The sequence below is a fragment of the Acomys russatus genome, chromosome 32, assembly GCF_903995435.1.
Source record: "Acomys russatus chromosome 32, mAcoRus1.1, whole genome shotgun sequence".
Taxonomy (NCBI): Eukaryota; Metazoa; Chordata; class Mammalia; order Rodentia; family Muridae; genus Acomys; species Acomys russatus.
In genome coordinates this window covers 10,190,904-10,210,743 of record NC_067168.1, presented here as the reverse complement: position 1 = coordinate 10,210,743, position 19,840 = coordinate 10,190,904, and the positions used below count along the sequence as shown (strand labels likewise).

General features: G+C 37.4%; 1 protein-coding gene across 1 annotated transcript in view; it reads right to left on the bottom strand.

Moving 5' to 3' along the window:
* Window positions 1-5,285: 5,285 nt before the first annotated feature.
* Window positions 5,286-19,840, bottom strand: part of Mei4 (meiotic double-stranded break formation protein 4) — a 117,699-nt gene continuing 103,144 nt past the window's right edge. The window contains exons 4-5 of the mRNA XM_051139965.1: window positions 6,122-6,253; window positions 5,286-5,549 (exon numbers count right to left, since the gene is read on the bottom strand). Of these exons, the coding sequence (XP_050995922.1) occupies window positions 5,286-5,549; window positions 6,122-6,253 (396 nt within the window). The remainder of the gene's footprint in view (window positions 5,550-6,121; window positions 6,254-19,840) is intronic.

Below are 19,840 nucleotides of genomic sequence, written 5' to 3'. Positions count from 1 at the left end.
GGAAATGCACATGTGGGAAATGCATGTGTGATGAGTCAGGAATTTCTCCTAAGTTCCTTTTAAGTAAAACAAAAAAGCCAAGCTTCCTTTATCTTTAGTTTTTATCTTGAGCACATTGATATAAATTCTATTCTATACAATGGATTGGCTGGCTGCTGCATGCACTGGGGCTTTTTGGTTTGCCAAATGATTATTAATAATTTCGAAAGAGTACAATTTCTCATATGAAATATGCCAGCTGTTACTTGCTCAGATTTATGGCTATGATTATTGTCTTCTCAGTGTCTCAGATTAAAAATACTTCTTTTCTTGACATAATTTACCCTGATGAAGAAATTTAGCTAGCTTTATGTCAGGCATATGCATGTACAAACAGACCATATTCCGAATATTGCATATCTACTTTTATTAATGAAATTCTTGATTTTTATTTTAGTTAGAAAAAGCAGATGTCTAAAAGATATAAACAACATAGATTTTGAGTTTCTTTCCTAGTTTGCTTTTATTCTAAATTTTAAATCTGTCATCAAGTAGAAATTTGACCTACTTTGTAAACACTGGGTCACTGAACTGTTTAATTATGAATGTGCTACTGAGAATTCAGATCTCACCCATCCTTACTAATGTCCCAATGTAATTTTCATTTTAATAGTTTGGCCGCTGTTTCCAAAAAATGTGATGAGTAGATGGCAGAGGGAACTGCATCTAAGTAGAAAAACATTTCTGTAAAAATGCAATTAAATTTGGATTTTCATCTTCAGTCAATATACTTCTGATATGTAAGGAGAGCTTTTCTCTTCAAAATAAAATATTTATAATTCAAAAGTCACAGGTGTTTACTCATAAAATGTGTGGCTTTAAGCACAGTAATATTTTCTCATGGGCTACTTCTGAGTCTATATTTAGGAAAGTTCACTTAAAAGTACGTGTGTTGTCGGAAGAGTGTCAGATGTGTACAATGGTTTTGTATCTATAATTTCGCACCTGAGTACTTCTTTTCCTTGGATATTTCAACCTCCTTTTTAACCTAATAAAATTCTTTCAAAATCTATGAACAAAGGGACAAGAGCCCATCGTCGCAGGGGCACATGGCAAGAAGCAGCAGGCAAGGTCACGTAGCTGGGAACTCACATCTTCAAATGCAAGCACGACACACAGAACAAGCTTGAAGTGGTGCAGACTGTAAACTCTCGAAGCCTGCTCCCAGTGACACACTTCCACCAGCAGGCACACTGCCTAAGCCTCCCCAAAGAGCACCAACAACTGGGGACTAAAACTGCTCAAATACCAGAGCCTATGGTGGCCATGTGTCGTGCAAGCTATCACACACATACAACAAACATTCATGAGTAATTTTTTAAAAATGTAAAGAGAGCTTTGGATTGTGAGGCCATATGGTGGCTTAAGAGAATGCTTAGCTTTCTAAGAAAATATGTGCATTTGTTACATCCCAATAAAAATTCATAAATTCAAGTTGATACCCACCTTTCAATATATAGGACTGGTAGATCTTTTTTTAACTTAGCAATTCCACCCACTGCATATTCCTGTTGCTGTGAATTATTCACATTCTTTCTCACCATTAATATAGCAACTTGTAGAACAGGTCTTTTCAAATATTTTCCCCATTATTATACAGAGCATTGCCCCAATCCCTTAAGGTAAGTTTAAAATAAATTGATTATATATATATATATATATATATATATATATATATATATATATATATATATATATATGGAATTGTTTACAGACTGTTACCTTAGAAAACAATTTTGGATTTTCTATATTCATGGCCATGTTGACTGTAAACAATGATCAGTTGACCTATATTATTTCAAAGGTACAGCAGCCTAACTTGATGAATACAAATGATGCCAAACTATGAGAGGTTTTCATGGCTAACCATGACCATACATCCAAGCAATATACAGAAAAAAGAAAGGCTATGTTTAGGATATATATATATATATATATATATATATACATACACACACACATATATATATGTATGTATGTATGTATGTATGCAATAAGAATTGGGAATTAGTGAAAAATGGGTCATTATAATGAAGGACAGCAGGCTGGGTACATAGAAGAGATTGAAGGGAGGATCCAGAAGGGAGGAATGTAGCAATTACATTATACTCTAATAGAAATTTAAAGAAGAATGTTCCATATTGTGAGAACAGGGAAATAAGCATTAATATTTTCACAACAGGACTACAGTAACTGTAGTTTTTCACAGATGAACTGTAACATACAGAGAATCTTTTTTTTTCCCCACCTTAGTACCTTGCTCAAAAATCATGAACAAAAGATAAATTTTGTCAACTGCCTTTTCTACGTATTCTGAAATATTACTTGTTATAACTCTTAAAAATATGGTGACTATGTTGTTTTTGGATGTGAAAACAGTGTTTTATTCCTCGAGTAAATTCTATGTGATTATTTGGTATTATTATCATTTTCATATGTTGCTTGATTACATATCCTAATCCTGAGTACAGCTTCTCTTTAGATGCTGTTAGTGTCTTTTTTCAGTGTTGGTAGACGAGTGGCCTTCTAACCTGAGTTCAGAAAAGCGTCTCATGTTCTAGAGCACTGGTCCTCAGCCTTCTAAACACTGTGACCCTTTAATACAGTCCCTTGTGTGGTGACCCCAGCCATAATATTATTTTGTGGTTGCTTCATAACTTCAATTTCGCTACTGTTAGACATCATAATGTAAATATATGATATGCAGGATCTCTGACATGCGACCCCCAACCTCCAACCCCCGCCGGAAGGGTCGTGGTCCCAGGTTGAGAGCCGCTGTTCCAGTGTTTGTGGAAGAGTATTATGATTTGATCCCGAACTTTTTCTAGGGAAATCGGTTATAATTGTACATGTGACTCATCTAGTGCACAGAAGGTTACGCTACCTTCTACTTCTTCAGGCACTTTAGAAATTGGCAATGAAGGAGTGTGTGTGTGTGTGTGTGTGTGTGTGTGTGTGTGTGTGACATAATTACTGAGATTATCAGTAAGGATTTCCTTCATTCTTATACTTATTTCAGTGGTCACAGATTTATTCATAGGTATATTGCTTTCAATTTTATTTTTTGAAATCTATTTTCTTATAACTATTCTCATTTGTTTTAAGATACTTAACAGATGTATAAGAGATGTCTTTAAAGTATTATATCATATGTATAATAAACACCAATGCCATTATTTCTGCCAGTTTCTTCATTTTATTTTATGTGTATGAGCATTCTGCATGGATGTCTTTGCCCCACATGTGTGCAGTGCCCTCAGAAGTCACGAGAGGACATTGAATTACTTAGGATTTACTACCTGATGTAAGCAGTCTTATGGATACCAGGAAATGAACCCAGGTCCTTTAGAAAATTATATGGTGCTTTGGTCACTGAGCCATCTTTCCAGCTCCAGTTTGGATTTTATTTCTACTAATTTTTCCCTAAAGGTTATAGGTTATTCAACCTTGTTTTTCCTCTTCCTATTATTTTTTCCTTTTGATATATGGTTTATTTTTGTATCCTTGGCTGTCCTGGACTTGCTTTCTAGACCAGGCTGGCCTCGAACACAGTGGTCCACCTGTCTCTGGATCCCTGAGGGTTGAAATAAAGGTGTGAGAGAAGATGTTGATGCCATGTTATGGACTTTGTTTTCCTACGTTGCTCTAGTAGAGAGGCATCCAATTGTGAATCAGCTAAGAACTCTTCAAACATTGTCTCATATTCTCATCTGCCTACACTTATGGTACTTCAAAGCTTCTTCACGTTCCTTATATGCAAACTCAATATCTGTCCATACACAAGCATTTCATTCCACAGTAGCCTATTATTCTCACTGATATTTCCACATTTCTTAGTTGGGCAACACTGTTTGGGTTAAATTAAATCTCTTCCCATTAATTTTTCTTTATAATCTGCTTGTATACAAAATACATTGAGAGGTGGGAATCAGTGGCTTCCTGCATCCAATCTTCAACTGTGTATCTCTGCACTCCCTGTGGCTTCCCAAATGTAAGCTCTTCAACTGTGTCCTATCCCTGCTCATCCTCTAAGACTTTGACACCGACTCTCTGACCCTTAGATGTGAGGGACATCATGACTTACCTTCTCATCCATCCTTCTATCCTCTTTCCACAGTTTCAAATAAGTTAAGAATGCATATAAACATATCTCTATTCCTTGTTTATAGGCTGAATGTGTTATTCATTGGTTGTATTAAAAAACTGTTGAGATGAAAGTAAGCAATAAAGTGAGTTAGATCTTACGCAGGGCTCACACTGTCTGTTCATGCTGCACTAGGACGGAACTCTCAGAACCACAAAGAAGAACAAGCACTAATAGTTCAGCACACAGCTTCATGGTCATATGGCAAAAGCAGTACCAATGGCCCCGGTAGCCTAATTCAGTTGTGTAGTAATGGCTTAAACCATCAAAGTACAGCTGGAGTCTCATACCTCAGCCCACTATCAAATTTCATAGCTGCTCATTAATCCATTTGTTTAAATTGGCTGCACAGTATTCTGCTATTTGTCACTAGGAATGCTGACTTACAGTTTCTTTGTTTTTGATCAATACTAATATTTGGAAGAGCTGTCAAAAGGATTGATTGGGAGAGCTCAAGTGAACCAGTTCATCAAATGCCTGCCAACAATTAGTTGCTTTCTGTCTTACGGTTGCTTTTCCATCTTTCATTATTTAAAATCACCCTTTCTTCCTTTCCACCCCCACTTCACTGCCTCCTTTATATGTGTTTTAAACAGTATGCATTAATGTGTGCCAAGCGCAAGTTGATACCCTTGAAGGCCACAAGAGGCAATTGAATCCTCTGGAAGTGGAATTGTTGGTACCTGTGATAGCTGTTTTAGCCTAAACCTGGATCCACTGCAAGAACAGGAAATGCTCTTAACCATTAACTCATCTCTCCCACGCCCTTATTATTATTTTAAAGTAGCATAACAGAACATCTATGTATAAATTATGCATTTTCAGATGTCATTCTGCAGTCATGGTCAAATGTCTTATCAATGTTAAGGTTTGTTTTCTGTGTGCAGGAATTGGATACGAAGTGTATGTGCTTCAAAATTAAATGAAACTATACAGATAAAATTCTGATTTCTCAACTTGTTCTTATGCTCCAAACAAATGACTCAATCTAGTTAAACTTATTTTTCCACACTGTTTCCTGTTAAGTGCCAAATGCATATTGTTTCCTCAGAGTCCCTGGGATACCTCTTATTACACAACAACCCAGTTCCTGTGTATTCTGCTAGCCTCTGTTGATACCACTCAAATCATTTTTTAAAGTTGTTTCTTTGACAAGAAGTACTTTGAGCTTGTAAACTACTATGACCAGTTCTTTGACCTTGGAACTTGTACAAACATCAGTATGAATTTGTTTCAATATTTTGTTCTTTTTCACCATGGTCTTACATTTTCTCCTTTGGATCTGTGGCAGTGACTTTATAAACTCATCTTTCAGAGTCAAACAGCTGCTGACTAGATGGTGTACCATGCTTTCCACTGAACAAGACTAGAACAACAGTTTTAAGACTGTTCCATAAAATGTAGAGAAGTTAGAGGTAAGTACTTAGTTGAAAGCACTTTAAAACCCTATGATATATTTGAATTATTAAACTTCTTTTACATTTACCTACATATGTGAACTTATCTCTGATTTCTTTTTAATCCTACAATAGAGATGATAGGAATAATAAAGTAACTATAAGGTAAACACATTTAACAGCAATTATCAACATCAAAATCTGGGAATGTATACCTGTTTATCCATACACATGTAACGCTTTGTATAGGTGACAGGGCTGGGAGAACTGGTGGTAGCTCTAGGCCAAATAGCATAATTACCAGGCATACTTCTGCAATACTGATAACACACTAACCCACTTCAAAATCCCTCCTGGTGGAAGTACCTTCCTGTAAATTCGGTAGCCAGGAATATGCACGTACATTAGAGTTAATGCAATATATATGAACAAGTGAAATAGTACCAAATCAGTATGAGAAGGAGAAAAGAAATGAATGCAGCCGAAGCTGATAGCTGCGTTAAGCACAAGTTAATCAGCTAAAGCTTCAACTTCCATGTACCTGCTCGATGGCTCCCAGGTCATCCACAAAGCTGTTCACTTCTGATAGCAGTAGCAGTATAACGGACTTCCTCAGCAAGCTGCAACTTCCTAAGGTCACAAGACTCTGAGAGACATAATGCTGCACCTGAAACTACAAATGAAAATGAGTGAGATTCTGTTTTCTATCATCTCACCATACTTAATGGACAGCTTCTAAGAGCTTTCTTGCTAAGGTAAATGCTGCAGAGACTACAAGATGTTGGCATACTTCGGGGTTAGTACTAAGAGAAAAATGTGAAAAAAAATATAGTATAGGTACTGTAATTTTATGTCAAAAGTTTTAAAGGTATGACAGTATGGAAGAAGTTGAATGACCATAAAGTTTGAGTTTAGAACAGATGAGAGACTACATGCAAAATGACTAAAGAAAATAATAAAACTAACTTTAAGTCCTCACTTCATAGAAGGAAGACAGACAGACATAGAAACAAATAGACTTGCAAGGTGGTAGGTGAACTTTGAAGGCTATGAGAACTTGAGACACTGTGTGTCCCACTTCCACAGTGGACAGGGCATGGTAGAATATGCCCTACTTACCAGGAGTCACCCTTTATAGTTGCAGACTAAAACAAAAAGCAAAAAAAAAAAAAAAAAACCAAAAAAAAACAAAAAACAAAAAACAAAAAAAACCAAAACCAAAGACAAACAAACAGACAAACAAACAAACAAACAAAACACACATGACAGCCTGAGTTCCTCATTTTAGTTTTTAAAAATTATGTAATAATTTATATATTTGTTTCTTTATAGTTCATGTTCATATTTGTATGTCTATGTGCACCAGTAAAAGTGCCAAAATATAGAAGTATAGGTAAATGGAGACTTGAGAGAGTTGGCTCTTTGTACATGTGGGTCCCAAGGTCATGTGACTGACTGCCGAGCTTTTACCCACTCAGCTATCCTGCCAAACCCCCCACTGTTAAGAAAACTGCAAATGCCAACAGGACACAACACCTCAGATCTCTGCTATTAGGAATAAAGCCGTGGGATTTAAAATCATAGTGTGATGTATATAGTTCATGAGCAGGATTTTATGTAATATGATCATTAGCGTAGCTGAAAGAAAGAGACTAGAGGCAGAAATGGCCAGATGTGATTAGTGCTCTCCATAAGCATAAATAACACTGAGGAGACATCGAGTTCAGTGCTATGTATGCCAGATAAAACTAGAAAATGTTGCATGTGTCTTTTAGGATGAACATGTATCTACAGATACATCTCTGGTTGATACTTAAGAGTGTATATTCCTTTAGGAAGTTCACAATGACAATAACACTCAGGCTAAAGAGCCGATGAAAATATGTACACAATTCTGGACTATATAGCTTAAACTTCACAGTGAGCTAAACTAAACTTATTCTGGAAATGCACTGTCACAGGGACTCTTAGATATTTCTTATCATTGCTTATTATCAACATAATTGATTAAGTTTCAGATTCCTCATAAAAATGTAGTTCTGCTTGTAAGCCTGACTTTTTTATACCACGTTCATTTTTGTAGTGAAAGAAAAACATGCCCTTTTCTGAACTCTGAGAGATTGCAGATGGTTATTTTATTTTAAGTGGTCCTTTAATTCTGTGCACACCTTTCCCCATATTTTAATGCTTTAGTCAGTACAAAAATTTACTGAAAATGAAGGAGACTTTGGAGTCGTAGTAAAGGGGTCTTGCCAGTAATGAGGCTACACTTGAGATTCTGACTAAGGTCATCTGACTCAAATCTAAGCGTGCCTGTTGCATAGCTTGTACTAGCCCTCATTTGGCGTTTTGCGTCACAGCTTCCACACATGCAAAATGACAGATGTGACCCTAACTACCTCGTAGAATTGTTAGGCACATTAAGGCAGTAAAAACGCTTAGCATAGTATCAGACACCTAGAAAGGTGCCCAATAAGAAACACAACACTATAATTCCTAATAATAATAATATAAAAGCACTCCTGGTTATATGATATAAATTTAAATCACTAGCCACTGAAAAGTGAAATGTTATGAATAAACTTTTTATAGAATGATGTAATCCTGCTAGTGAATGATATTGAGGATACAGACAATTTCAAAATAAAGACCTCCTCCATAGTACAGCAAAAAGCTATTATTCTAACTAAATTTCATAAAGAAAGAGACTTATATAACTCTTAGTACTGTTTACAATTCCGTAACTGTTATTTTAAAGTGACCTCTATATATCTGAAGTAATAATCCATGCTTCTTCCCTCTTGATACAAAATGGAGCCTTTTGGAAAGACTGAATAAAGGTTAATACTATCACAATATAATATTTTCGCTAACTATGAAAGGCCTGGCTTAACACTCAAATCAACCTTTTTCGCCCCCTATCAAACCATCGTTTATTTCAGGAGCCTTAAGACCTAGAAAGAATCTTTTCCCAAATGCCTGTGTAGTGAGGATGAGATAAGTTCTGCTGATGAGACTGTTCACTGTGCCTGAGTTAAGAGTGCATTACAGAAGAACTGGCTAGAAGTAGGTAGTGGGTGTGCTGTTCATTGACAAGGATCTGACTCAGCGATCATTCCGAATCTACCTATTAGGCAGGTTCTCTGTTACCATCGCAGAAGCAGCAACTGCATTTGTAATCTTATGGGTTATAGAGTTCTTCCTTAAAACTCAGTTCCCAAAGTGCTTTTTCCCACAGCCCCTGGAAGATTCATTGGGTACACTGCCACATTAAAGTCTTGGAATATGGAGGGTGGAGATTCCTACCACCTGCCCGATTATTTGTCCCTATGAGCTCCATAGAAGGTAGGAAGATCTTAGAACATCAGAAGGTGATCAACTGGATCTAGGCATTGCAAGGCACGCAGTGTTATCCTGCAGAGGTAGCATTTCCTGGAAGAAGCAACACCAGCCTACAATTGTTAGGCATGCGGTGATCCTAGTACACAGGCAAAATGAAGCAGTTTGCATTTGCATAGTTAAAAGGCAGGTAACTTTTTATGTACTGTTCAAATCTATGCCAATCTGTTCTCTCTTAGCTGTTAGTTTACATGCATTGCAATTTTCAAATTTTTCCACAGGACATCGGGTTGACGTAGTATATTAAGGTTATCAGGATGGTATTTTTTCTTTTGTTTTGTTTTTTTATTATTTAATTAATTTATTCAGATTAAAACTCAATTGTTATCCCATCACTTGCATCCTCCTGTTCTTCCGCCCCTCCTGCTTTCACCCTATTCCCCTCCCCTAGGTCTAACACTGAGGGGGACCTCCTCCCCTACTATGTGGTCATAGGCTATCAAGTCTCATCTTGGTAGCCGGCTTATTCTTTCTCTGAGTGCTCTCAGGCCTTGCCACCAAGGGGATGGTATTTTGAAGACTCTAGAAAAACATGAATATTCCAGAAAGTAAGAGATAAATCTCAGAATGTGAGCTCATGAGAAGAACATGTGAACAGTGTTTGATTGATTAATATCGTAATATTTTCTCCATGGTGTAAAACAAGTTGGTTTAGTGTGCATTTCCTATGATTAGAAATGCAATGTTGGGAAGGTCTTTTTGAGTAATTAAGGAAAAATCTATCCATTTGTCTTACAAGTTAGAGACATCTATTGAATAAATCCAAAGACTTTAAAACTTGATAAACAAGCATAAAGTAAGAAAAAGTAGGTCTGATACTTGGATCTGTGAGCTTTCTGTAATGGTCAATATTATATACAAAACTGGCAAGCCTAGAAACTACTGGGCTGCCCACATCGGTCTGGAACTTCTGGAGGGCCTGTTGCTTCGGTGTCTGGAGTATCCACATTGCAAGCATGAGCCACCGCACCCAGCTCCAACTGTACCTTTTAACTCTGAGCTGTCATGATGGCAGAACTGATGATACAGCAGGAAAAAAGGTCAAAGAATTAATGGCTTTAAGTATTCTCCACAGTTGAGTGGAGAGTGGGGTCTGACTTTCACACGAACTCTGGTACCCCATATTTGACCACGTCCCCTAGATGGGAAGACCTGGTGGCCCTCAGAGGAAGGATAGCAGGCTACCAAGAAGAGACTTGATACCCTATGAGCATATACAGGGGGAGGAGGTCCCTCTCAGTCACAGTTGTAGGAGAGGGGAATAAAGGGAAAATGGGAGGGAGGGAGGAATTGGAGGATACAAGGGATGGGATAACCATTGAGATGTAATATGAATAAATTAATAAAATTTAAAAAATTATCTCAAAAATAAATATTTATTTTAATTAAATTTATTTATGCACATGTGTGCATGTGTGTGTAAATGTATAGGTGCCTGCAGAGGACAGAAGAGAGTAATCAGATCCCCTGGAGGTAGAACTGCAGGAAGGTGTGAGCCACCTGACATGGGATCTGGGTACTCAACTCCAGTCCTTTCCTCACCACTGAGCCATCCTTCTGGTTACAAACTAGTAAATTAGATGATAAGCTCGTTAACATCATGCAAAGTAAATGCATACATAACTATTGTACTTCCTTTTGCTACTGAATAGTACATCTATGTCAGAGAAGGATCTACAGAACCTCACAGATGCAGGATCTACTCAAGTAACATTCCCCAGAATACTTAGGCCTTGAATTGGACAGTCAGAGAATGCGGATGTCTGCTAAGAGGATAATCATTCTGTTGTAGCACCTCGTCTTCTGTAATGTGTTCTCTCTTTTCTCTCTCCTCTGTCTCTCTATGTCTCTCTGTCTCTGTCTCTCTGTTGCAGTCTCTGTCTCTCTCTATCTCTCTGTCTCTGTCTCTCTGTCTCTGTCTCTGTCTCTCTCTGTGTGTGTGTGTGTGTGTTTGAATAGGAATGCATGGAGACAGGCCAGAAGGGAATGTGACATTCACTGATGCTAGATTTACAGAGGTTTGTGAGCTGCCTCATGTTGGCACATGGATGCAGGGAACTGAATTCTGATCCTCTACAAGGATTCTATGTACTTCTGACTACTCCTGGCATTTGGAACATGAAAATGTAAAACAATTTTTGGGAAAAAGCTACTTCAATTTTGGTTTTCAAGATTCCTGCAGATTAAAATCAGATAAACATGGACTTATAATAAAAGTTGTAAAAAAAAAAACTTGAAAATAAGCTATCATCTAAAAAACAATGATGGAAATGACAAATATGATTTCCAAAGATGTGAAGCATTAGACACACATCAAGTATGGGAATAAAAATAATTATGAATAAAATTACCAAGTACTAGAAAAATAAAGACAACTGTAGATGAGAAATGAATAATTAAACTGTTTTTAATTTGTTACACATTTATTCACATTCCCATCGTTATCTTGCTTATCTTCCTGTTCCCACACTGCTTCCGTCCCTCTCCACTCTGTTCCCCGCCCCTAGAACTCTAAAACGGGTGGGAGGCTTCCTCCTCCACCATTTGATCACATTCTTTCAGGTCTCATCAGAGTAGCCGGAATCCTCTTCCTCTATGTGTCTGCAAAGCTGCCCCACTAAAAGGGAATGATCAAATCACCAGGACTAGAGTTCATGTCAGAGGCAGCCCACTCTCTACCCCTTCCCCACACACATGGAGAGTGAGCTGTCCATCAGCTACATCTGAACTGTGGTTCTAGGTACGCAGTATGCATTGTCCTTGGTTGTTCCATCAGTTTGTTTAGCCCCCGTGGGTCCAGGTCCACTGGCCTTGGTGGTCTCCCTATGGAACTCCTGACCCCTCCTGGCCCATCCATCCTCCTCATTCTTCCACACAACTCTCAGATCTCTGCCCAGAGTCTGGATACAAGTCCCAGGATCCTTCCCTATGTGGGGTTGATATCCACTTATAAATGAATGTATACAATGTGTGTCTTTCGGGGAATTTTTCTGTCTCTGTCCTCACAGAGGGCTCTGTCATTCAAAAGGATTGAGGAACTATCACAAAGAATGAATTTAAATATTTAACTTTACCTGAAATTCTTCTAAACCATAGGCACAGAGTATGAAAAAGAAAAAGACTAGCTTTATTGTTTATAAGTATTGCTTACACTAAGGATAACAAATATATAGGTAGAAATGAATAGAATATATATATATATATATATATATATATATATATATATATATATTTCTACACTAAAATAATATAAATGAGTTAGGATAAAATGTTGGTTGTACAAGTATTTAAGAAAGTAACTACAAAGGGAAATTTCCCAGGTTCCTACCGCTAGACAAAGAACTACAGGCAACTAATGACTGATGGGAGAGAAACTATGCCCTCCCAGACAAGGCACCTTAGTAATTGTACAATGCAGAGTGGTCAGACCTGAAACCATAGACCAATACCATCCAAAACAGATTCAACAGTGCATATAAACATGTGTATATATATATATGTATATATACATATAATATATAATGTATATTTATATATCATATATGAATTTTAATATATTTTTATATATCTAAACAGATATCGATTAGATATATGATAGATAGATAGATAGATAGATAGATAGATAGATATTTGCATTGCTGAATCTGATTTTCATAATGGACAACACAAATATATATTTTTCTTTGCTTATTATATATATATATATATACACATATTTGTGTACTACATACATACATAACAATAATAGCAAAGGTAAATAAGCTATCAACTTGAGAATATAGAGTAATGGGAGACACTTAAGAAGGGAAAGAAAGAAGGGGATCAGGGGATGAAAATGAAGGAAAAAGTGATACAATTCCATTTCAAATAAAGAGATTATCAAAATGTAAATATAGACCATAAAGCCAGGACAACAACTCCTTGCACACATTTGCATGCATGCATGTTTTTTATATGCACACACACAGAGGTATGTATATACGTATGTGATTTGAAGTCTAAAATTTAGGAATATAGACATCTTATTGTTTTGAAAACAAAAATATATGACAAAACTGAACCCAGGGATGTGAAAGCTAGAACACAGAAGTTAGTCCAATAACCTTAGCACAGACTGAAGTGTTCTACAAGTTGAACAATAGATTAACCTACAGAGAGATACTAATTTATTTGGCAAAATAAAAATGGGGAGGTGGAGCTCAGTGGCCAAGAATTCTGGATGCTCTTCCAGAGGATCTGGATTCGGTTCCCAGTGTCCACATGGGAGCTTACAACGCCCTGTCACTCTGCTCTCAGATGTATCACCCTCTTCTGTCCTCTGAAGCCAGAGCATGCATATGACAAAACATCATACATGCAGGCAAAATATGCATACACAGAGAATAAAAGGAAAGATTTAAAAAGAGGAATCTCATCTAGGGTTCTAATAAAGTAGGAAAATATGGAAATGTCATATATGGGAGGAAATATCAGATCTGACCTTTGGGAATACATTCTTTTCTACAAAGTTAAAACATTTTTACCCTCGCTTTGAAAGGGAGATTTTTGTGGGAATCATATTATTTAATTTAGATTCTCCATTGTTCTTCCCACACATTATAGAGATAAGAAGTGCCTGGGAATATGTTTCCTCTTGCTAGCTAAAGGTCTTCCAGTTTTCAAGAATCTACTACCCATTACCCAGCACTCTCTGTATCAAGTCCCTTGCCCTTCTACAAGTGAAAAAAAAAAAAAAGAAAAAATGCGAGTGAATACCGGAAGGGGCAGTAAAGTTTGCTTGTCTAAAGCATCAATAGCTACATTTAGGTATCAAGGATATAGCAAAGTCAGAATTTGGAGAATTTGGAGTCAAGAACTTACACAATATACAAAGATACCCAGCAGAGGAATGGGCCGAGGTGCTGTATCAGGCGGGGGTACCGAGGTGCTGTATTTGGAGGGGGTAGAGAGATGCCAAGTGCTATTTCCTCTTACTCCCAGGGCGTTATTTGATTTTCTTTCATGTCATCTGGGTCTTCACTTTTTTTTTTCTTTTTTGTCTGTGAGCTGATGTCTATTGAGCTGAGGCAGATTTATTGTCCACCAGAGGCTAAAACTAATTTCTGAGTGTGCCCTCCCTATATACACCATGGACAGAGAGCCCTGCAGGGCACCTCTCTAATACCGTTCATGTCACTGCTGTTGAACACTTGAAGTATGGGGATAATATTTTATGACCGAGACGTTTTTATTAACACAAGCAGGTTACTACTTCCTTTCTCAGTGACATTATGGAGCAAGCAGACCTTTCTTTCCTGTAGTTGCCAAAGGTTGCTTTGTTTTGCCCTTGACGCCTGTGTTCTAGAGTAACATTCATCAGTCACTTCTTGTTCCTAACGTGACTGCAAGCAGTCATGTCCTTTTCTTTGTAACTTGTACTTATTTTTTCCTCTCTTTATGCCTACACAGAATGTTGGGTTTTTTTCCCCTATACTACAGAAAAGTAATTACAACTACAATTTCTCAACAACAGAACTAGCTGAACCAATGCAGACAATCTTTCCTAAAGAGTCTAAACACACAGCCATCCCAACTTTTGCTTTATTTTTTTCTTCTTGAGTCGTTGGTTTTAAATGATAATTGTTAGTAGATATTTAAATTGTTATTACCCATTATGAGCTTAAAGGTTACCATTTCACTACGGCTCAACACATTTGACTTTGGTAAGCACATGCAGTCAAATATTTGGAACAATTAAGAATAGAGATGTATTGCTAATATAAATTATGTAACCCGATTCCAAGTGATCCTTTTAAAATAGTTCAGGAATGATGAAGAATTGGCAGCATTGCAATTGCTAAATACTACTGACTCATGTGGCCGACAGCTAGCTTTCTTTCTTTATTTAAATTTTATTATATTTTATTCAGATTACATATGAATTGTTTTTCGTATGTTCTAATTCTTCCTCTCTCTTCCTAACTTTCAATTTCTACTTGTCCTCACTAAATTCTTACTGTTACTTGCATGTGATTTTTTTTCAATACTATATCTGTTCACACATTAAGGATATGGATATATATATATACATATATATACATACATATATATATATACATAAAACAAAAATTTAAAGACTCCACTTGTTCCTTGACCAAAAATCACAGATGCTAAACATTAACTGTTATTCAATGTAAATCCCAAGGTACAACGGTAGTTCTATATATTATTTCAATTCAAAGATGAATAGTAATCGTCTTGGGAATATTTTGATTCATTAGGAGTTAAACTTGCTTGGAAAAGACAGTTATAGACAACAGACCAAGGTATTACACACCCTAATTCCAAGTGTGGCCCAGTACATACTGCCAAGTGCATGCCCTCTTAAAATCTCTTTTGGTGCAACACAGAGGATTCCCCACATTCAACACAATGCAAAGAATCCAGCAGAGAGCCCTAGGAACTCAGGGGACTGCAAAGCCACAAAAGATTGTCTTCTTTATCCTACATTTGAAAAGTCTAGCTTCCTGCCCAGAGGAGAAAACCTGATGTTTGTTGTTCTGGGATTGTGGTGCTTAACATGATGATCTCCATTTCACTTCCTGAAAACAGGATGGCTAGTTCCCATTAAAAGCTAAATCGTAAATATTGTCTTCTTAATCTCCTCAGATGAGGGGATGAGATGAGAGCCATACCCAAGCTGAATCCAAAACATGTCTACCTAACTATCCCTAGGCCTAGGCCTAGAAATTGCTAGCCTCCTACAATCTAATCCACTACAAGCCTGGACCTTGAAGGTTTCAGCTTCCAGCCTCCATCTGCAAAGCTAAGCCTAGAATGTTTTCAGCCTCTGAGACTTACTCCTGAATAACCTCACACTTTTTAGTTCTTTCTGAACTCTGGCTGGCTGGTTCAAATCTGCTGTTCTGGCTCAAAACTCCTCTCCAAGCTGACTGATTCAAACTGGCTTTTCTCCACTTCTCCTGAATTTGTTTTGCTTGGAAAAACAGCCTCTGGACTCTCCAAACTGAACTGCATGGACTGCACTGACTTCCCATAGTGAATGGAACTGAATGGAACTGCATCAACTCAACTGAACTCAATTGCTCTCAACTGAGCTGCACCAAACTGTACTGTACTTCTGAACTCCATTGTACTGTCTCCACAACATTCCCCTCCCCCCCCTTTCTCTTTCTTTCTCTTGGATGCTCTTATGGAGCTTTGTTTCTTACCTATTCTCCTGTGAGTTGGCTATCCTATTTCTGACTCATTCTTTCAAATCTTTCTCGGATCGTCACTTTGTCTGCCCCTCAACTAGAAGTCATTGTTTGGGATTAAAAGTGTATACTAAATTCCAACCATAGAGATTAAAGGTGTGTCTTGTCTATATTCCAGCCAGAGGGATTAAAGGTGTGTACTAAGGTTGTGTCTGTATTCCAGTAGGATCACACAGACCTGTCTTCAGATGTGATCCCTTGCCAGAGCAGCTATGTTGCTGGATTAAAATTCCTCTACACTAAACTAAAATATGTATGCACATCTACTCTGATTCTATAAGATAGTGCTTTGAGTACTGTTGTGATAAACATGAGTATGCAGATATCTCTGTTTTATTCTGAGTTTCATTTCTTTGGGTACATACTTAAGTATGCTATAATTGAATTATGTGATAGTTCTAACTTCAGTGTTTTAAGGAGCCTCGTATATGGACTTTCATAGTGTCTAGCCTAATTTGAATTCTTATAGATTGTGTATGGGCTCATTTTTTTTCGCTCTTTGAGCAACATAGCAACAGTGAAAGGAATAAGTTCCATTCCATAATAGTAAGAATAACCAGAACTCTCTACTCAGTTTCAGATACCAGCTGGATCCACTTTAATTTTCATTCTTTCTTTTTGAAACAGAATTTTAGGCTCTGATCATAAGAGCACTCAAGAAGATCCACCAAGTCTTAAGTGTACATTCTCTACTGATTAAAATAAGGCCAGGTTTTTATCTTGTCAAGAAAACAGAAAAACAATGTGTCTCCCTAGTGACAATACATAACCTCCCATGATTTTCCATGCAGATGTTATGTAATGGTCAAGGTGATCTCATTCTATTCTTTAGCAGCCAAGGAATCCATGGCACTATCAGTAAAACAAAAATTTAAATTTATGTAAAATTAAAACTAAGGCCGGGTGCGGTGGCACACGCCTTTAATCCCAGCACTCGGGAGGCAGAGGCCGGCAGATCGCTGTGAGTTCGAGGCCAGCCTGGTCTACAAAGTGAGTCTAGGATGGCCAAGGCTAACACAGAGAGACCCTGTCTCTAAAAAAAGAAAAAATAAAAATAAAAACAAAAACAAATAAACTCACTAAATTTTCAAGTGGCTTGAAATGTGAATGATTGCAACTATTCTTTTAAATTTACATTTGCTGCCTTTTAAAAGTATCAGCTATGATCCATCTGAAATTAAATCAAGTCCATCTTCTTACAAGAAGTATATTTTGATAAAAATGCAGTTTTACAAACAATACAAGTCATTGCTTAGTTATAGATAATATATAAATTAATGTATTAAGTTAAAATATATGTACACAGTATATATATTAGTGTATATTGTATATAAAATATGTGTGTATATATGTGTATGTGTGTCTAGTTTTTGAGACAGAGTTCTTCTCAGTAGCTCTGGCAATCCTGGAATTCCCTCTGTATATCAGGACAGTCTGCAATTCAGAGATACACCTGCCTTTACCTCCAGACCAGTGGGATTACAGGTGTGCATTATCATGCCCTTTCTCTTAATGTTATAAAGAGGAGATGAAGACAGGTTAAAGGTCAAACTGTGAATTGAGTAGATATTATTTCCCATACAAATAGAGCATCTTAAATTCTTTCAGGAAACCCATCAGATTCAGGAAGGCAGACATAGCTTTTTAGTGTACTCCTCCTGAATGGCTTATGCAACCAGGTATTTTCTCAAAACTAAATGTTCTGGGATAAAATACATAATGTTTTTTTATGATTGCCCAGGTACTTGTTCTGAAATGTTTCAACTTTTTGAGACATAATTACATTTGGCTCAAAAGAAACCATGTAATTTTTATCCACATTGCAAACATAAAATAATTTTTGGAGGTGGACTACATGAAACCTAAAATCACATCAGCAATTTCACCAGTGCCAGTTTTTTGGCTTAGTCTCCAGGTGGTTAGAGTATGGGAGCTTCAGCTAAGACTGTATAATACAGAACTGACTAATTAACCAGATATTTCAGAATAGCCTAAAGCAGTCACTCCACAATGACACTTTGTCATACATGCCACATGCCAACTGGATAGCACTTTCAGACCCCATGTTTTGTCTGCATTGCTAGTCACCAGGAATTGATGAACCTTAGTCGTAGAATTCTCACACTTAGCCAGGTTAGGATACATAAAATCTGGCACCCAAACAAGTGAGTTAAGACCATCACAAGGCTGAGATAAGCAACAATTAAGAAATAAAGAACAATTAAGCCAATACTAGTCTGACTTCCCAATATTGAATAAATATCACCTTAGGTCATTAAAAGCAGTGGGTGTGACCTATATTAGCTAGTCAGTCTTCAAAGGTGATCTATCCAGTGATGATTCAATCATATGCCACTGCCTTCCCAGGAAACAGTGGAACATAGAAATACCATAACCAAAAAAAAAAAAAAAAAAAATCAAAAAAAAAAAAAATAAAAAAATAAAAAAAAAAAAATAAAAAAAAAAAAAAAAGAAAACATTGTCTCAAAAATAAAAAAAAAAAAAAAAAAAAAAAAAAAAAAAAAAAAAAGAAATACCATAACCAGTTTTGACAAGCCGTCAATGCAGCATTTTCCAAAGAGATGGCTCAACAATGTGGGTTGTAATTAACTGTATTGGCTAGTGCTCTGCTGTTCACAGCCATCAGTAACGAAAACTTGAGACTATAAAGACCCGGTTTGTGTCAATACTGGGAGTGAACCTGTAACTAGTCACACAGTGAAATCCGTCTGAAGCCACTATTTTTTCATGTGAAATGCATCGCAAAAGTTCCTTGAGAAGATGGAGGCTGAACCTGCTGAGTCTTGTGTAACCAGGCTACTCTCCCAGTGGTGGGACTGGCACACCAACCCTACAACAAAACCTAGACCAACGATGTGTCCTGCGTACAAGATGTGTGGAACAACGGTAGCTAAGAGCTGGTGGGAGTGGCCAAGCAATGACTGTTCTAACTTGAGTCCCGAGCCTGACACTTCCTGGATGCCCCGGATTCAGAAGCTAGACATTTTGAGACCTAGGTTAGAACCAAACATGACTGACAAAAAAAAAAAAAAAGTCAGTGAATATGTTTCTTAATATTCTGCTCTAGTCATAGATTGGTGCCTAGTCAATTTGTTATAAGAAAGGCTTCCTCCAGCAGCTGATACAGAGCCCCATAGACAAACATTAGGCAGAGCTCAGGGAGGTGGACAAAGAGGGGGAGAATTGTTGGAGCCAGCGGGGTTGAGGACATCAGGAGAACACCCCCTCAGATTCAACTAAGCAGGACTCCTAGGAGCTCACAGAGACTGAAACAGCAACGGGAGAGGCTGCATCTGTCTGCCCTCGGCATACATGCTGTGGTTTTTATCTTGGGTTTTTGTTGGACTCCGAACAGTGATAGCAGGGGGTATCTCTGACTCTTTCACTCGCTTGTGGGACCCTTTTTTCTCCTATGAGTTGCCTTGTCCAGCCTTGACATGAAGGCTTATGCCTAATCTTATAGCATCTTGCTATGCTGTGTTTGGTTGCTATCCCTGGGAAGCCTGCTCTTTTCTGAAGGAAAATGGAGGAGTGGATCTGGTAGAGTGGGGAGGTGGAGGCGGGTAGATGAAGTGGAGGGAGAG